Source organism: Pomacea canaliculata, linkage group LG3, assembly GCF_003073045.1.
Source record: "Pomacea canaliculata isolate SZHN2017 linkage group LG3, ASM307304v1, whole genome shotgun sequence".
Lineage (NCBI taxonomy): Eukaryota > Metazoa > Mollusca > Gastropoda > Architaenioglossa > Ampullariidae > Pomacea > Pomacea canaliculata.
The window spans coordinates 38,837,045-38,855,489 of record NC_037592.1 but is presented as its reverse complement, the minus strand read 5'-3'; the positions used below and the strand labels follow the sequence as shown (position 1 = coordinate 38,855,489).

The following is an 18,445-nucleotide window of genomic DNA, read 5'->3' as shown; positions in this document are numbered from 1 at the left end:
ATGCACAGAAAGTGGCCCCGATTTTGACCTCTCTGTGAGTCATGATGTTTGTAGGCTGATACCTTGAGAACAGAAAAGTGGCATTTACTCAGATTTGGGGAGATGCATCTTGAACAGGAGCATTACCCAAATAAGTTAAAAAAGTTTGCATATCATTAGTCCTTTAAAAAAACCTAAATTTTCTTTTATTTTTCTGATGGAACAGATATGTAGCATCAGCTAGGTGTCGGCTGTACAGATCATTGTGTAATGAGGTATTAGGGACAGCACTTTTCTTAAGGCCAGCTTTTTGTGAGGTGTGCCTAGCTCTCCTTCTTCACCTAACCTTCCACACAGGAGGGCAGGAGGAAGGGGGCAGAAGGTAGGGAGTGGAGAATAAGGTACACTGTACCATTGTATCTGTGCAGAGAATGTTAAAAAAATGCTATTGCACGATATGATTTAGCAGTATACAAATAGCTACAAAAAGTATCTGATGAACTCATGAAACATGCAGTGGCTATCAGGAAAAAAATGAAGCTAAGCCTTCCCACACATTTTTTTTTATTGCTGTACAATTTCACTCTGAAATCACTTTACCTGCTGGCTTTGATGTGTTTGAGTCTGTCTTTGGGATATCTTCTTCAGGATAGTCATCTGTAACTTCAGAACCAAATTTGAAGTCATTCTCACTTTCTGCTTGTTTCTTGGCAGCACTAAGGACAGTTGAATCTTTGATGTTCTTAGCATCTGAAGAGTCATCCGACGTGGCAGATATTAAACTTGCACCATCGGCCGTGTGTCGTTTCCCAGGCTTGGATCGCTTAATACTTTTGGCAGCTCCATTGGGACACCCTTTTTCAGTGGTCTCTGTATTTTGTCCGTGTGCTTGTTGCTGGGGTTGTGTCTTATGATCAGGGCTGCTCCTTTGTTTGTTGTTACTTTTCATCAAAGAGCTATCAGTGTCCTTTTTACTGACATCCTTATTACTGACAGGAGCACTGCAATTTGTGCTAGCAGGTTCTGGAGCTGCTTTTCCTTGAGGCAAGGGCAGTGAAACCTGCTTATGAAATGACAAGGAGCTAGCTGCAGTGCTGTAAAACAGGTTTCGAGGAATGAAACGTTTCATAATACTGATCACACTGCTTAGGAATGATTGGTGACTGTTGTTACTCTGGTGGTATTCCACATGTCCATTGATGTGAATCACTGATTTAGTTGCTGCTGCTGCTCGCAAATCCTGTGCCGTGGGTAAAGACAAAGCTGGTGATGGTGACAGGAAGCTCGAGCTTCCTGTGGATAACGAAGGTCTGGAGGGAGGAATGCTAAAACCTGCAACATTTCTCAAGTCAAAAACTTTTCCTTTGTCAAAAGTTTGAGTAGCATTGCTGACTTTGAGCTTGCGGTTGATGATGTCTGACACTATGATCCTGTCCCCTTCAAAGTATGCTGCTATGCAAATACACAGAAGCAAGAAAGACATGAGACAGACAATGGAGTAGTAGAGAACAGGCTCCCAGTATGGACGTGGAAGGGCTGCAGAGCACCGTGACAAAAGATGTGGAGGTACAGTGGCCTGCAGTGTATAATTTGCAGCTGGGCCAAGGCTGGTATGTATTGTCAACATCCTTCGAATGCGAGACATTGTAAAATCAGGTGTGAATCTGCAATAAACAATTATCCTTGTCAGGCAAAGGTTAGAAGAAGAATTTATTTGCCAAGTGACATTAGGCTAGGAATTTGACTTGATGATAGCCACAACAAACACTAATCAAACTCGCTTTCTCTCTCTACCCCCCCCCCCACTACTCCTTTTCTTTCACATACACTATCCACACATATACAGGGAAATATCATTTTTCATGGTAAAATTCCTTTCTTCACGTACTTACTAAATAACATGACTATGAGGAATTTTCCCAACTAGCTACCTGAATTCCAGAAGACCATTCCCGATTGGTCAGCAGTGAACAACAGGGAGAACATAAACTCAACCTACTCGCCCCACCCCACCCCCATTCTACCCCTCTAGCCTATGAGTTCAACTCTCCAGTATGACAACTGTTTGTCAGTCTGCCTACTATGAGCTATCCAAGATCAGCACCATTCGTCACATTCTGTCTATGCGCTCTACCAACACTCTTGTCTGTGTGTTTGTTTTATCCAGACACTACTCTTTGTCAAACTAAAAGAAGAAGAGGAAACCTGTACATCTGCTCTCTTGAATAAAATGAAATCTACCTTGCAATGTTAAAATCCCAAAGCAATGTGACATGTTAAAAGATTACAGGGGGAAAAAAATATATATTTGTCTACTTTCATTTATTTTAAAAAACAAAAACACATTCACATTAGTGGTGTCTTGTGTGATTCTAGTAGCAAACACATAACAGGCTTACGCTATATCAATTTTCTTGCTACCGTTTGGTTGTATTTCAAAGCCATCACAGTCAAGCACTTTAAATCCATATCCTTCGCAAGGGGAATCATTTATGCTGAAGCCACGCACGTAAAAAGGCAGCTCCCCTGTGTTGCGAAGTGTAAATGTTCTCCGTACAGTGAAATGAGGCACTGTTGTTTTACTTGGCTTCTTTTCTGAAACTGAAGATAAAGATAACTCAAAAAAATCCACCTTTTTGCAATGTAGAAATAAATAAAAAAACAACAACATATTGGCACTCTTAGGCAATAAATTTTGGTCTTGTCAAATTGTGTTCCAGTCTTAACTAGTAAAATCTTTTATAACAATAGTAATAACAAAGCTTAAATTATGTGTAACCAATTATTTTCTGCAGTTAATCCTTAAGTCTGATTAAACATCAAAACATCAATGTCAATTAATGGCGGAATGCCACATTTTGGACAGCTGGTATTTCAATTGTTCCTTTTATGGAAATGCAACCAATGATGGATGCTGCATTGAGCACAAATAATGCTGTTCAACCAAAGTTGTAAAGTAATTTTAATAAAATCATCTCTCTAAAAATTGCATAAGACAAATGCAGACCTTTTCACATTTTAGTGACCACAATCTGGCTGTAGGTAACTTACTCTCACAATTTTTCAGGTGTTTTTCTGTCATTTCAAAGGTAAGGGGTGACTGGGAGCCTGGTTTGCGGTTGCTGAATTTCATTTCTCCATTGCAGCCCTGCCCTGTCACTATTACTGTGTCCATTATTGTTAGGTTGTTTCTGTAATAAATAAATAAAATGTTAATTATGTTTCCTTTTACAAGAGCATGTGCAAATGCTAGTGTGTGCGTGTCTATATATAATGTGTCTGAATGAACACTTACCTTATAAGTATCAAAGATGATCTTGCAAGATCATCACGGGGTTGGAATCCAATTTTAACTTTAATTTTGCTGCCAGGCTGCAGAATGGCAGCGATAGATTGCTTGTGGGGGATAACCCCAAGACTGGTCTCAACATTTTTTATGTGCTCAAAGACTGGACTGGAAGTACCTGGCTGAAATTTAAGTTGTAAAGTCATTCTTTTTTCATTTTCTCTGAATATGCAACTGAACAAATTTATGAAAACATTTAAACTCACTCATAAGAGTTTTGCACTGCTTATATTAAAGACTCTGCTCATTTTCCCCCACTTTTAAATCCAATCTTTTTGTTTCTTATCATTTGCCTTGTTCTATTTTCTTGATATCCTTTTTTCTTTTGACTGCATTCTGTCCAATTTCTTCTGCATTGTTACCAGTATGAAATAGTATGGCTTGACAGCGATTGTCAAACTTTTTTTCCTTTTTACAGTTTACCAAGATGTTAAAAAGGAAAGAAAGACAGGGAAAAAAAACTTACCACTATATTTTCTAAATCAAATAGTCGGAAAGTATCAAGGTCTTCTGTCTCGAGGTAGTCAGAGAGATCTGATGACAGCCTGGAAAACAAGTCAATCTGCTTACACACGGAAAAAGAGGGGCACCTCCTGAAATTTTTACTTAAGTTCACAGTTTCATAAAACAAAAGGCTTTATATATACATGTGTATCAGCAGAAAATAAATATTAACACACTCTACCCAGAACACCTAATGAATGATACTACTTTTGCTTAAACAGGCAGCAACTAAAGGTTGTATGCTGACTGTATTCAGTAACCAGAGCACAAGGGTACTGGGAACAAAGTTTGAAATAGGAAAGCACTTTTATAGGTGCACAGTTATTTCTTGGTAGTTACAGTTATGTACTTCAACCTACATAGGTTCTATGCTGACATTGAGCTTTTGTGGGACTTCCTTCCCCTTCTGGAAATTTCTTAGACTGAGATGATCTGGACAAATTCAAGATGCTTATCTAAATGGTTCTTAAAAAACCATGCAATTATCACTGCCTTAGGCAGGTTGTTCCAAAGACCAAAAAAACCTCTAAACTTTGGAATAGTTGGTAGTGCAGTGGCTATCACCATGACAGCGAGAGCTGTGGGTTCAAATCTCAACTCTAGGTACTCCGGTTTCCTCGATCCTGATGTGTATGTTATACACACTGGATTACATGTGAGCATTTTGTGTAAGGTGTAGTTGATGTCTACCCACAAACTGTGTGCTAATGAAATTGTGTGTAGTACTTTAAGCCTGAATTTTACTGCACAGTAAATCTCTTTGAGTATTTTATGATTACTCTTCTAAACATTTTATAAATAGGGTATGTCTGGGTTGGAAACCTGCTCTGCTTACCCATGACTGAAGAGATCAATAACAGTATGAGGGTTTGGATACAGTGACAGTGGCAGCACCTGGATCAATATTGCAGCATCTGCCAAATTCTCCACAATGAAGTCAGAAACCTATAATATATGTAAAATATGTCAAAAGATGATACCAACCTTTGAATCTATCAATGTATGACTGTCTTCTGTGTGCATGTGTCAAAGTGGGAATGGAGACAAAGAGAGATAAATTACTTTATTTTGAGTCTTGTGGTGGGATTTAGTTTATTTGACATGTTATTTGATATGCTATCATTAAAAATAATAATAATAAATCAAAATTTTTTAAAGCACATACACTCCTAAGGAGCATGCTCTTAGCGCTTCAGAACAAGAATGAAACATGGACAGCATATGAGGGACAGGAAAACAAACAACATATAACTATAAATGAATAAACAACAGTACTAACGAAGAATAAAATCAAACACAGAAAACACAAAGAGGAACCAAATAACAGGAACAAGAGGTGAGAGTAACATGATATCGCAAAAGGAAGGGTGTGAAAAAGGACTAGCATTATGAGAAAGGATGGTAGGAGTAAAGTTTCCGGAAGAGGTGGCCATGTGTTGTTCCAGTGACAGGAAGAGTAAGAAGACGATCATCAGATGAGGAGCAGAGTTGTCTAGCGGGGACATAAGGGAAGAGAAGTTCAGAGAAACAATCAGGGCAGATGCCAGCAAAGAAATTAAAACACAGCACGGACAGTTTGTACTGAATGTGAAAATGGATTATTAGCCAGCGAAGAAAACGAAGGAGATGAGTGGCGCAGTCTCGTTTCCTAGCTCTAAGCACCAGACGTGCAGTAGAGTTCTGTACTTTCTGGAGTTTGTGAAGAAGGTATGTAGGACAGCCGGAGTTGCAGTAATCAATGTCTGGATAGAACAAACGCGCAGACAAGAGTGTTGGTAGCGCATGTAGACAGAGTGACAAACAGCTGTAATATTGGAGAGTTGAACTCACAGGCTAAAGGGGCTAGAATGGGGGTGGGGTGGGAGTAACTTGTTTAGCAAGAGTTGTGTCTGCAGTGACAATGAATCCCAGATTCCTGATGGAGGTTGCAAAGATAATGTTGGTTTCGCCCACCTTGATGTGATTTGGTAGACAAACGAGTGAAGATGGATTTCTTCTTGAATAAAGGAGGGCTTCCGTTTTGTCATCATTGAGTTTAAGTTTGTTTGTTACCATCCAGTCTTTAACTTCATTAATACAGGCTTCTATGGTGCTGGTAGCAGAGTGAGACTCAGTCGGTGAAGTGGAAAAAGGACAATGACAATGACCAACTTTATTTGTCCCAGAGGGCAATTTGAACATGGGAAGGTGCTCTAGGCACAAAAGTAAAAGTTAGAAATAAAAGTAAGAAATAAAGTTCGTTGCAATGTGCAGTGTGAAAAGATGTCAACAGTGAAAAATATTAGCAAATAAAAAAAAAGGCAAGTGACAATTTTATATATATAAATAAAACAAACAAGCTTACATCAAGGATATTCATGTGCTCTGACATATCTGATTGTGTCTTTTTCTTAATATATCGTAACATCAAAATAATGTAAAAACTCACAGTTATATTTCCTATTTGAGTCAGTGGAAATTTTAGTCTTGATTTTCGCACAAGAGAAGGCCAGTGTAGATGGGCTTGTGCTGAGAAAAGGAACCCCTTGACTTGGTTTGTGTCCAGTTCTATTGTCACATTTACTCTGGAAAATATGAACAGTTAAACAGGCTTTAAGTAAAAGCATGTGATCCAGAAGATTAATATCTCTGTTTAACATCTCAACAAATGCAGAATGTTGTGTCCACAGGCTTCAGAACGTTACTGATGTTAACACAAAGCCAGTTTTTCAGATGTTAAAGAATTTCTTATGCTTCATACTTAGAATGCTTGTTTCAATAAAGATTCTGTCCTCCCTAGCAATAATTTCCCAATAGGCATTTTGTTAAGACAAGATGCCAACTTAGTAATGTGTTGGTTTTATAACACTACCATATTTCTGAAAAGAGAATAAAGCTTTGTTCCAGCAAATCTGACAAGATGCACAACTTCACATTTCTCAACTTACATGTTTTGTCCAGTGTGCTCTAGCCGGTGAAATTTTTGTTGGAGACGTGTTGAATAGATATTGGTCTGTATCAGCCACATCCTTCTCAAGGGTAAGGCCTAATAACCACTGATGACCAGCTGTGAACAACACATAGGCAGAGCTGTTAACCACATACATACATAACTATTAAACTTTATGTAGAGAGCTATGGCTGGAATAACTTAACAAGAATTTTAATCAATTTTAAAAAAAAAACTACCACAGTACCATGGAATATTCAAATCCAATAATCACAAACAGAGCAACAGTAACCCATCATTTGTATATTTTATGCATTCGAGTGTTCTTCAAACACTTTTGTGTCCATGAAGCATAGTGCTCACACAAAATAGGAGTGTCAGATACAATGTTACAAAATGTGGTTCTGTAAGAATAAGAAATATTGTGTTGCTCAGAATAAAAAACAAAGTGACTCTGGCGTGAATATACCTCATCTGAAGCCATAAGAGGATGCAGTTACAACAAAGAAATGCCTCCAGCATCACTCACCTGGTGTAAAAGTTGGTAAACCGACATAGCAGTCGTCTTTACATTCTTTTTTGGGATCAAAAAAGATTTTGCCAACCTGGATAAGATGGCAGGACTTCATTAACATTTAATACACAAAAACAGCCTTAAAAACATTTTTAAAAAACCCACATTTAAAATGAAACACCAAATTTACTGTTTTCTTCTTCATAAAATTCTATGATTTATTCATTTACAAAAATATTAAAGAACCAAAGTCCATTATCTCACAACACACATAATTATAAACAGTCCCGCATTTACTTGTTGCTAAGGGATCCAAGAATCTTGAAAGTCTGCAAACCAGTAATCCAAGTTGTTTAACCCTAGTTGTTTTTGTTCATGTTTCCCTAGGCCAATAACACCTTTCAGTTATGAATAAATGTTCCATAATTCAGATGATGAGATCAAACACTAACCACACTGGCTTCCTGTGGCTGTAGATTCACAGAGTCTCTGCTCCGCGGATGGAAGTAAAATCTCGTGTCTTGGGGCTGAAATAGCACTTGTGTCACCTCCATGTTGTCATGAAAGGTACTGTGAATTTGTAAAACTCTGAATGGTATCTTTCCCTGCAAGAAGATGTATGCACACTGAAGAAACCTGCCAACATATTCTGCTAAGCCATAAAGTGGTTTCCAACATACCTTTCAAGTTAAAGGAATTCTAAAGGCAAAATAAAATTGCTTAGAATCTTGTAAAGAGTAGGATCCACTTTAATCTCGTCTAATTTCGCATCTGTTCATATGGAAAAAGTTTTGTAGCATGTTGTGTTTAATAAGAGAAATTACATAGGACTCTTTCGTTTACTTGAAGAAGTCTGGTTCTCCGTCACATGACCTCATGACATATGACCAAGACTGCTTAATAAGTGAAACAGACTGTTTTCTATAATTTTTAAAAAGTTGACCAATGAACAGGGAGTACATAAACTCAACCAACTCACTCCCTATCCTGCCCCATTTAAGTGAATTCACCTCTCTAGTTTTTCAACAAAATTGTAAAGAGACTGACAGAGAGAAGAGAGAGAATGGAATGGGTACCAGGGAACTAGCAGACACTTCATCCAGTCGTGAAGAACATTAAATCTGAATGTTGTTGATGAAATGATTAAAGTTAAATGATTTGAATTTGAATTTCAAATAAATTTTTCGCTTTTGTCTGTCTGGATTAAGTGACTGGGAACCATGTACCAGATAACAATACTGTGCAGAGAATAAATAACAGGTGGACTGCGTGGCTCTCAGTAAAAGAAAAAAGGTCAGTGCTCTTTTCTGCCTGTATCTTTTTCCAACAGACAGGTCTCACCCTTTTCTGAGATTTTGCACTATAAAAGCCTAATATTATTCTTTCAGTATGAAATGTGTAACATGCAACAATTTCTAGCTCTGGTTTTAAAAAAGTTTGCCCAATTCAAATCTAACACTTAATGTAATTAATTTAGTAAATGATCTGGTATGTGGCCATGAGGAATGCCATAAGCACAAACAAAAATGAAAACATGAAGCAGAAAAAAATGAGGCAACTGATGTCAGTGCATTAGTATCAACAACTTTTCTCTAATATGTTGAACAAGCACTGAAGAATTTCTTAATGACATAAGCACTTACAGGAAATACTTTTTCAAAGACAAACTTTTCTGGAATGGCAAGTAAGCTCCCTTCAGCTGTTCTGAAGGTGATTGGTATAGACAGGTACTGAAACAGATGAAGTCATCAAAACTCTCGTAATATGATTCCCTATACAAGCATCATAAAAAGTATTATTTAACAGAAATCATCTATCTAAAATAAGCCTACTTTAGGGATCAATATTTCCAGTCTCCCTATTATGCAGCAAAGGCCAAAACCAGCAAGCTCAATTCATAATCTGTGCACATAAAGTGGGGAGAGACAGAAGCAGATTGAAAGGCATACACACTTCTCTGCACATGGCACTTGTCTACATGGCCAGTTGCTTTGCCATGATATAGCCTTAGCTGCTAGCTCAGCCAAAAACACCAATACCTCCACACCCAACCCCACCCAACACAAGTTTAATGTGATTGTGGTTACTTACGGCCAGATTTCTGACCCTGGCAAAAGTATTGTCACTTATGAGGTAAAGTTGCATACTGAACAGGGAAAATCATAAAGCATTGCTAAGAAAGTCACAGCATGGTAACTCACTTCAAACTGAGTGTACATCCAGACTTCTGCTGCATAGGCCCCCTCTTCTTGAGGAGCCACAATAGTGATGCTGAACACTGCATAGTGGTAAGGCTTTATGATGAGCTAAAACAAATACAAGGAAAACCTCTTTAAACTCCCAATGTATGTTATAGAGCAGAAGAGCAGCAGAAGTGGAAATAAAACCCTATAATTTTGCGATTAAGAGTGAACCAGGAAAGTATATGCCACTGTGACAAAAGTTTGCCTCTATCATGCAGTAGGACTTGTGATTGCTTTTGTCTTTATTACTTACTTATTTTTACACCTTTGTTAAAAATTTTTTTAATAAATGACGAAATGTTTCATGAGATACATGATAATACTGGCTTTCTGTGTGCTGGTTTTCTTGCATGTTTTGTGTGTTTGAATGCGTAAATTGGATAACTGCCAAGTAAAAAAATGGCCGTTTGAGGGTGGATCACTTTTGACATATTCTATTCACACTACAGTTTCAAACATTCAGGGTGCGCTGAAACTTTTCACCTAACAAATTTCTACACTTTCCACAGAAATTCATGTTAACATGTTCCTGCAAAAAATTAATGTGCTCTAAATTCATGCTGATGTCAAGGTATTTTATTCTGAAATCACGGAAACTTTGATCACCAACATACCTCCTTTTGTCTAGTAGACAACAGAAGTTGTGTGTAAAAAAAAGGTTGTCCGAACGCTAAATATCTCCTAAAAATCTAAGAGGTTACAGATTTACAGAAATATACAAATACTACTTGAAACTGAATAACTTTGTAAAATCATGATATCCATTAAATTTTGCTGACACTCTGTTTCCTGTCGATTTTTTACACGCATACGAACCAGATGAGCAGTTATCTTTTTAACTACATTTATGGACACTTTATGCCACATACTTTCAATAAATAGCAAAACAAAACCAAAAAACCCCAAGAATATTGAAATTAATTTTACGACACATAACTCATTTTGTCACAGTGTCATATGGTAAATCTTAACAACCCTAAACCTAGGAATCATTTACAATGCTCAAAGTCTTACATTACAATTTCTTCAAAATGTCAATGATGAAAGATTTTATGTTTCAATAGATTTGAGTTTTATAATAAGTTCTTCAGGTGTTTCTTTTCTGAATTATTGGTATGTTGCCTATCTGGATGTCATATAAAACCATCAACCTCTTTTAAATGGGGTGGGGGGAGAAAATCGTTAAGGATTTCATTGTAAGACAGATTAGAACACCTGCTTCTGTTCACAAAAGAAGCAAAAAGAAGCATTGTAGACTCACAGGATCTGTATCAATGTCAGAAATGTTATGAGTATGAGTAAGAGTTGTGCCATTTCCTTTCTCCACTCCCAGCACCTCCACCTGTGCCCAGCTGACATTGGTCTCAAATCGTGCCATCACTAGCTGAAATTGGCAAGATCATAGACAGGTAATCATCATTATCTGGAAATGGTCTGCTAATGAATCTTATCAAAACACTGAAACAATGTAGTCAAGATAAAAATAAACACAAAATTTGCATAGTGCATACTCATTGCTGTCCATATTTCATTTTTGTTCTTAGGCACTAAGAGCATGCTCCTTACGAGTGTGAGTATGCTCTTTACAAATTTTGCATTTATTATTATTACTTATTTACACGGATTTAGATAGGGTCTTAATTGCAATCTTTCATCTGTAGCAAAGAACACTTACATCCACTGGATTATCGTTGCGCACAGTATATATCATGCTACGGGTTTCACCAACTCCCATGGTGCCAAAATCAAGCTGACCTTGTGACCTTTCTGGGCGATGGTGAACAACCTGAACAAAACATTTCTCTCACTCAGCAAAGTACTACCTCCCCCACCAGTTAATCCTAAATCATGTTACCCACAAACAAGTAACAAATACATTTACATACGAATAGTAACCTTCCAATGGTTAAAAGCATTATGGGAAAAATTCAAAACAAGATTTCTTGTGCTAAAATATGTAAATAAGTGGAAATTTTAAAAAAGATAAAAAATTAAAATGCAGAAATGCTGCAATCTGATGATTCTAATTGTATCCAAAACACATTCACAAAAGTCAAATTTGATGATCAAGCAAAAAATGTCATATATAAAAAATATGTAGTATTTTGACATTTTATGCCATCCTATGACATGTAATTGTACTTGAGCAAGAAAGTGAAATTTGTGTATTAAGATTGCTGCCGACCATGTAAAACTGAAATTAAGCAACTTAAAGATAAATACTTTTTTATAAGGAATTTGCTAGCCCAAAACAAACAGCCCAAAAAACTAATGCAACATTAGTCTTTAGTAGCTTCTACTGCTTACCTTGAGGAGGCCATTATAAACAACTAGGGGTATGAGAAAGGTAGAAGCATTGGTGTACAGTGTAAGACTGGTACTCAGATGTATTTGAGTATCGTTGGGATGGAACTGTAAAAGGAACGGCGTTAATGTTTGTTGCCGTCCAATTATCACAGGAAGTGTAAAATTAATTACCTGCAACAAATTAGTGAGCCTTGTTACACAATACAATACCTAGGTGCTGACCGTGACTTGAAAGAAATAATTTACATCCAAAGATTATGAAATATTTTTCCTTAAAAATTTTTAATGATTATTTCTTACAAGAAAATAAGACTTTCTTCCTGAAAAAAGTAAAATAAGAAAAATAGTTTATCATGTGTGCAACTTACAGAGAAATACCGAGTTGCTTCCAAGGGGAGTGAAACATTGTAGATGACCACCGAAAAGTTGAATGTGTTTGTAAGAGTCAAGGGGCGAGTGAAATTCTTTGTGACCTTGGCACTAAAAAAATTTGTTGTGTTGGTGTTGTATACCAATGAGCTGGAGAAGAAAAAAAAAAAATCAGCAAGTTACCTCTGTCAACTGCAAAAGATCTGGACATCGCTTTAATACCTTCATACCCACATTCTTCACAACAAGAGACAAACAATATTACCTAAATAAAGCTGTCCAAAGCTTTGACAGTAAAAGTTTGTACATTAAAAAAATATTATAAACATATCCCTCCATTACTTTGGACAACCTCCCCATTCAAAGGCTAAACTTCTACCTTAGGGCAGGAAAAAAATAGTTCAAGTCAGAGGAGGGAAGTGAGGAGCACATGGAGTTACTGGCTACTCTACTGGTCATGCTTCGCTGATTGCTTCCATGCAACCCAACAAGTACTGTCACATTCCTCCCCACAGTTGAACCATTCTTTTTGATGGAATGCGGCCTCTTATTTAAATACCACTTCTTAGTTGTTTCTTAACAGATCAACTAATGATCTTGTCCTTGAATCCAAATCAATTTACTGACAATTTAATTGAAAGAACATGTTTTAAGCTTCAACATTAATATTCAGTCAGATTGCTGACAAAAAGGCAGGGGAGGAGTGCTGTCCACTAGAATTCACTTGACAGGTTATTTTGACCATCCATAAATATATGTAAGCATTTAAATTAGCAAATCCAAATCAGAAAAACAAAACCACTATAAGCTTAAAGTGCAAATTGCTTACCCATGCAGTATGCTTGCCTGGTATTGTATGACTAACTTTTGTAGGTTGTTTTTTGTCTTTATGAGAATCCTTCCAGACCACTGTTTAGAATTAAGGGCTTTTATAGCTGTAAGATGAACAAAATCATTTCTTCAGCATTACCAATATAATTAGCTGGTAGCTGCCATTTGCACACCACAGATCTCTAACAGAAGGTTAACACTAAATAATTCACAAGATAGGATGGCCATTCAAGCCTTGTTTTAGAAAATTCAAGTACCTTATTTACTGCTACTATAAAAACAGTCTCACCTCGAAATGTTATATGCGCTACTGTATACTGTCTGCTGCCATCAGGTTGAAGTTTTAAAGGCCGAAAATCAATGCTGATTGCATCATTTGGTGGAAAAGAAGATACACTCTGGACAAAAAAAAAAAAAAAAAAATCAAATGGAAATCTCTGTTGAAAAACAAAAGGTAGTAAATTTTCTTTGATTTGGATTAATGAGGAACATAAAACAACAGCTATTTTTTAAATTGCTGAGTGAATGTAGATGTCACTTCCTGAATGAACTTTAATCATTTTACACTGACATAAAACATCTTTTTTCTATCCTTAGATTTCCTCTGAAAACTGCTATGCCACTTACTATTATGTGCACTGCTCTTGCACCAGTATTAATCAATCTGAGGGGGATTGTTCTGGGATCATCTAAAGTGCGCAAAATGCCAAAGTCTATCATCTCCACAGGAGAATAGATTCCTGGCTCTGCAACACAAGTAAAATTATTTTAAAAATTAGAAAGAAGTGATACCTCTGAATTCTGAAACCAGCAGATAGGAAAAAAAGAATTTGTGCTTAATTATTTCTTGAAAATTAATTAATGAACCAAACATATGACTACTAAAGATATGTAGCCAATGATGGTGACACACCTTCGGTGCTTAAGTCAACTAAATGAACCTAACTTTTAACTAAACTCAAGTGCAGATCAAGATAAACAAGACTTACTGAAAGGTAACAACTGGCATGTCTCAGATTATATCAGACTGGAAATGAAGTTATAAGTAGCCAGCCCACTTTATAATGTATAATGGGAAATTTTACATGGGAATACAAATGTATTGCATGTGGCCTCATGTTAACCAAAATTTGTTTGCAGTTATTTCACTTACTATGACTTGCTTTTCTGGTGTATGTTCAGGCTCAGTATTAACAAAATTGTCGATATCCACAAATCATTTTGACCAAATGAATGCCTACCTTTAGGGTTTTCTTATCGAATGCCTCATCAACTATGTGCCTATGTTTGCCAATGTTTTTACATGATGGCTACACAAAACTTTGCCAAACATAACAACATGTTTAATGACTTGTTTGGTTACGAAAGAGTTTTACATAGGTAAGTCACAATGAACTCAAAGCACGGCAGTCATCACTGATATGATATAAAGTTTAATTTTCTCCCATTGAAAAAAAAAAGCCATTTTAACCAGAGATAATGCATGTTCCATTGCATCTAAATGAGGCAACATGCTTGATCATAACATGTTTTCCCAATTTAAATAAAATTTTATATAACATATATAAAACCATATTCCAGCAGAATATTTAGAATTGTCCTAATCACATACCTGAAGAAAACTCCACCTCTATGGGTAGAATCAGTAATTGTGATCTGCTATCATGATCTGTTTTGATGCGGATAAATGCTGTGTGGTTACTTTCCACTCGCCCCACAAAGTTGGCCTTCATTACATTTTTTGTTTCATATGGCCTGATTTCCTGCAGGCACACACAAACACACACAAATTTTAAAGTACATAAGTTATAAGAAACAGCATAATTAAAATTTTTATTTTGTTTAATCTGTGTCGTTTTGCATACAAAAATCTCATCACATAGACTACTTTATTTTAAGTCTTTTCATGAAAATAGGCTGAGTGAGAAAAGGAGAAAAACATCACCAACAGCAGAACATCACTGACAGTAAAACAGCCCTAACTGGAGAACATTATGTTACTGATACCAAAGGCCTAAGGGATTAAATAATCTGACATACCCACAACTCTTTGGTTGCTTCTTTCTCCCCTGAAGGCAATTCTAAATGCAGGTCTCCTTCACTGGAAAACATTTCCAGGACCTTATAGACATAAAGGATTAATGATAATTACTTCCCAAATGTTCACTTTTTTATGTAAGCATAACTAATTAATAAATGAGCAATGCCTTTTAATTAAAGACAAATGTAACGTGACCAGATGTTTCGGAAGCGAAAGTAGGTCGCGTGCCCATAGTGTCGTCATCAACAAAAAAACAGGGGTGGGTGGGGGAAGAATTACTCTGACAAGGAAATGTCCAAAGTAAACTATGAGACAAATTTGAAATTATTAATCAAACAGCAATAAGCAAAGCCCAAAACCAAAGACAAGGATGCGAATCAATCTATGGTAATCAAATTTGTTATGTATTTACAAGCAGCACATTTTATGAGTAGGTGGGACTGTCCTGCCTAAATCGGGTCTTCTGGTCACCTTAACAAATGACATTTACCGCATCTGAAAACATCTCCAGAAATCTTTTCACACGATGTCCCAATAATTGAAGCTGAACAAACTAAAAACAATCCCAAGTTTCTTCCTACCACCGCCCCATAAAATAACAAAGCTACAAAACTTCTGCATGTACGCATCTAAGAAAACTGTAGCCCATATGAATATACGCTGATTTACTCTCCTTAGTAATACACATACCTCACCTCTGTGTGTATATGTGCACACTTGTATATGTATTACTATTATATAGATCTATATCTGACAAACAAAAACATTTAAAGAACAAGTACTAGTAATGGTGTTGATTGTGGGAGGAGGAATCAAAGAGAAGGGCTGTGTGATAACTTACCTGTATTTTGGAACTATGAGGATTATGCATCTGAATAACAGGAGAAAAACTGCTATTGATGGGTACCCGAGCACCAAGGTATGGCCTCAGGCGGTATGGATTTGGAATCCCTACCCCAAAAACCTGTAAGACAACAGCAGTAACATACATGAAATAATCTGACTGCTATTCTGATCACCAGCCACTGAATCTTCTTGCTACCATCACAGTTAGCACTTGGCAATAATTATCTGCTTAAAAAAATATACAGAAACAGAAAGTATCTAAAAAATTATTCTTTTAAATTAACAAATGCAAACACTTTCCTTTGTTTAAATAACAAAATTACATACCTGATATTTTAAAGAACCTACTGATGTATGGATGTACAATGTATTTTCTACATTGCCCACCTGCCGGGCTAAAAAAACTACATCAAATGTAGTGTTGCCCCCCTGGTGGGACAGTCTGGAATAGCAACAAAATAAAGATGATTAGGCTGAAGTCAACAATTATACTCTAATCTTATATTTTCTAATAATCCTATAGTGTAAGAAAGGAATTTGTTTAGGCAACAATACATCAATTTCTTTTTTAAATTCGTAAGTCCACAGCTTTCAAGCATTTAAATGGCTTAAAGACTAAACTGTGCCTACAACTTTTTAAAAAAAGAACTAAATAACCTTATTTCACTGCAACAAGATACTAATCCCCAAAATCTTTGCAAAAAACTCCTAAGGCTTTCAAACATACACAGATTTAAAAAAAAAGGTGCAATATACTAACACAAGAATATGACCTCTAAGCCACATCCAACAGGAAAGAAGGAACATGCAAATTTTAAAATTCCATGATCCAGCCGCTTTCTGTGCTTTGATCTGGAGAAGCCGCAAGACCCAAACATTGCAGAAATATTTAATGCCAAAGTCGGGGGGTAAATTTGCTGCACTGAACATGGTGTTCTGCGATGTAAACTCCCTTGCTAGAAACATCAAGAGGTGCTTCTGCCAATAGTCTAGGAAGTGCTAGAGCAAAAATAATAGAAACAACTCTGGGTCATGAATGACATCCTAGATCTGTGATAAAAGAAAGGCCTTGATAAGAGAAAGGAAGCGCATAACAAGAGGTGAATTGTGCCATCACGAAAGGGATGAAAGCAGCAAGGAACGGCTAGATTAAGGGCCAGTGTCAAAGTATACAGGAGGGAATGGCACAAGGTGATACACAAAAGTCTACCAAGGATGGAGATAAAACAACAAAGACCCTCATCGCCCTGACCCATAAGTGCCTGGGATTGCAAAGAATGCAGTCACTAGTCAGACCCCTTCCAAAAATAAAATGAAACAGCAAACAGTACCAGAATTACAGAACAACAAGCCTAATTAGGAGTGTGAGTAGGCGCTTCCCAAATTTTGAATTTATTATTATTAATTAGCTACCCAAGCCAAGTCAATGGTCTGGTCATCATGTGCAGGATCTGTTCACTAGTATCCAAGACATCCGAGACTTCAGGCACTGGAATTCTGGAGTGTAGTGAGAAGAGGAGGAGTTTTGAGTAATGGTGGATGTCAAAGAATTAGCAACATCTAATGCCTCTGTCAGGACAGAGTCTCCAACCTGCAAGTGACCTGTCAAGCCAGCCTGAAACCTTCCCTTTATCTTCCTCATGGTCGCCCAAGCCACTTGGGAAGTAGCACAGGAGGACAATGAAGACATAAACCTCTGCCGTGCAAGTTTCCTTGCCTGTTTAAAAATCTTATGAGCTTGAGCTCTACTGCATTTAAAACATCGCTTTTTTGGGAGTGGGGTGGTGGAAGGCAAGGCACTGGGCCATCCTACACTCCTCCGTAAACCACGGGACACATAGTCGGCTATTTCGATGCCTCTGCATAGGAATTGTCTCCAAAGCAAGTACATTAAAAATTAAGGTAAAAGGTTTAACAGGATATAAGGTGTGATCGTGGCTAAGATCCTTACCTTAAATTAAAACTAGAACTAGAAAAGTGGCGGGGAGCTTAGTCACTGTTATAAAAATTATCATTCTGCTCCAGAGTAGTTAAAAATTGTAAAATTATAGAAAAGTGATCAGTGTCACACAGGTCATCGTGTACTTTTCAGCCAAAATCTAACAACAATGCTGGGCTGGCCACCGATAGATCAATGGCTGATGCTGTGCTGCTGTATGGCCGACAAAAGGTGGTTGAGCCATCGTTTAAAAGACAGAGATCACTTTCCATAAAAATGATCCCAACAACTCTCCCCTAGTGTCAGTCGAGGCCCCGTCCCATAAAGGCTTGAAGTCCCCTCCCAAAAAAAGGTTAGGACCAGGAGGTTGGGTCAAAAGACTCTCAAGGTCCTGTCGGGAGATCCAAGCAGAAAGAGGAAGATAGACACAGCAAATAGTGATAGTCTTGTCTAGGGTAATTCGGGCATAAACAGCTTGAAGATGAGTGGACAGTGTTATCTGGCTAAACAAAAGAGGGGAGCGAATGAGAAGAGCAATTCCACCTGAAGTCAGTCTGAGAATCCTGACGTACAATTCAAAAGCCTTTGAAGGAAAAA

General features: G+C 37.1%; 1 protein-coding gene across 1 annotated transcript in view; it reads right to left on the bottom strand.

Annotated features, from left to right (window-relative positions):
- LOC112558858 (transmembrane protein 131-like) overlaps window positions 1-18,445 on the bottom strand; it is a 50,649-nt gene that overhangs the window by 19,309 nt on the left and 12,895 nt on the right. The window contains 25 exon segments of the mRNA XM_025229572.1: window positions 580-1,643; window positions 2,379-2,580; window positions 3,031-3,170; window positions 3,275-3,447; window positions 3,792-3,870; window positions 4,665-4,774; window positions 6,258-6,393; window positions 6,757-6,806; window positions 6,808-6,875; window positions 7,288-7,363; window positions 7,725-7,877; window positions 8,916-9,002; window positions 9,474-9,578; window positions 10,777-10,899; window positions 11,191-11,301; window positions 11,823-11,993; window positions 12,191-12,341; window positions 13,021-13,126; window positions 13,312-13,420; window positions 13,650-13,768; window positions 14,635-14,785; window positions 15,063-15,143; window positions 15,905-16,027; window positions 16,237-16,338; window positions 17,391-17,398. Of these exon segments, the coding sequence (XP_025085357.1) occupies window positions 580-1,643; window positions 2,379-2,580; window positions 3,031-3,170; window positions 3,275-3,447; window positions 3,792-3,870; window positions 4,665-4,774; window positions 6,258-6,393; window positions 6,757-6,806; window positions 6,808-6,875; window positions 7,288-7,363; window positions 7,725-7,877; window positions 8,916-9,002; window positions 9,474-9,578; window positions 10,777-10,899; window positions 11,191-11,301; window positions 11,823-11,993; window positions 12,191-12,341; window positions 13,021-13,126; window positions 13,312-13,420; window positions 13,650-13,768; window positions 14,635-14,785; window positions 15,063-15,143; window positions 15,905-16,027; window positions 16,237-16,338; window positions 17,391-17,398 (3,798 nt within the window).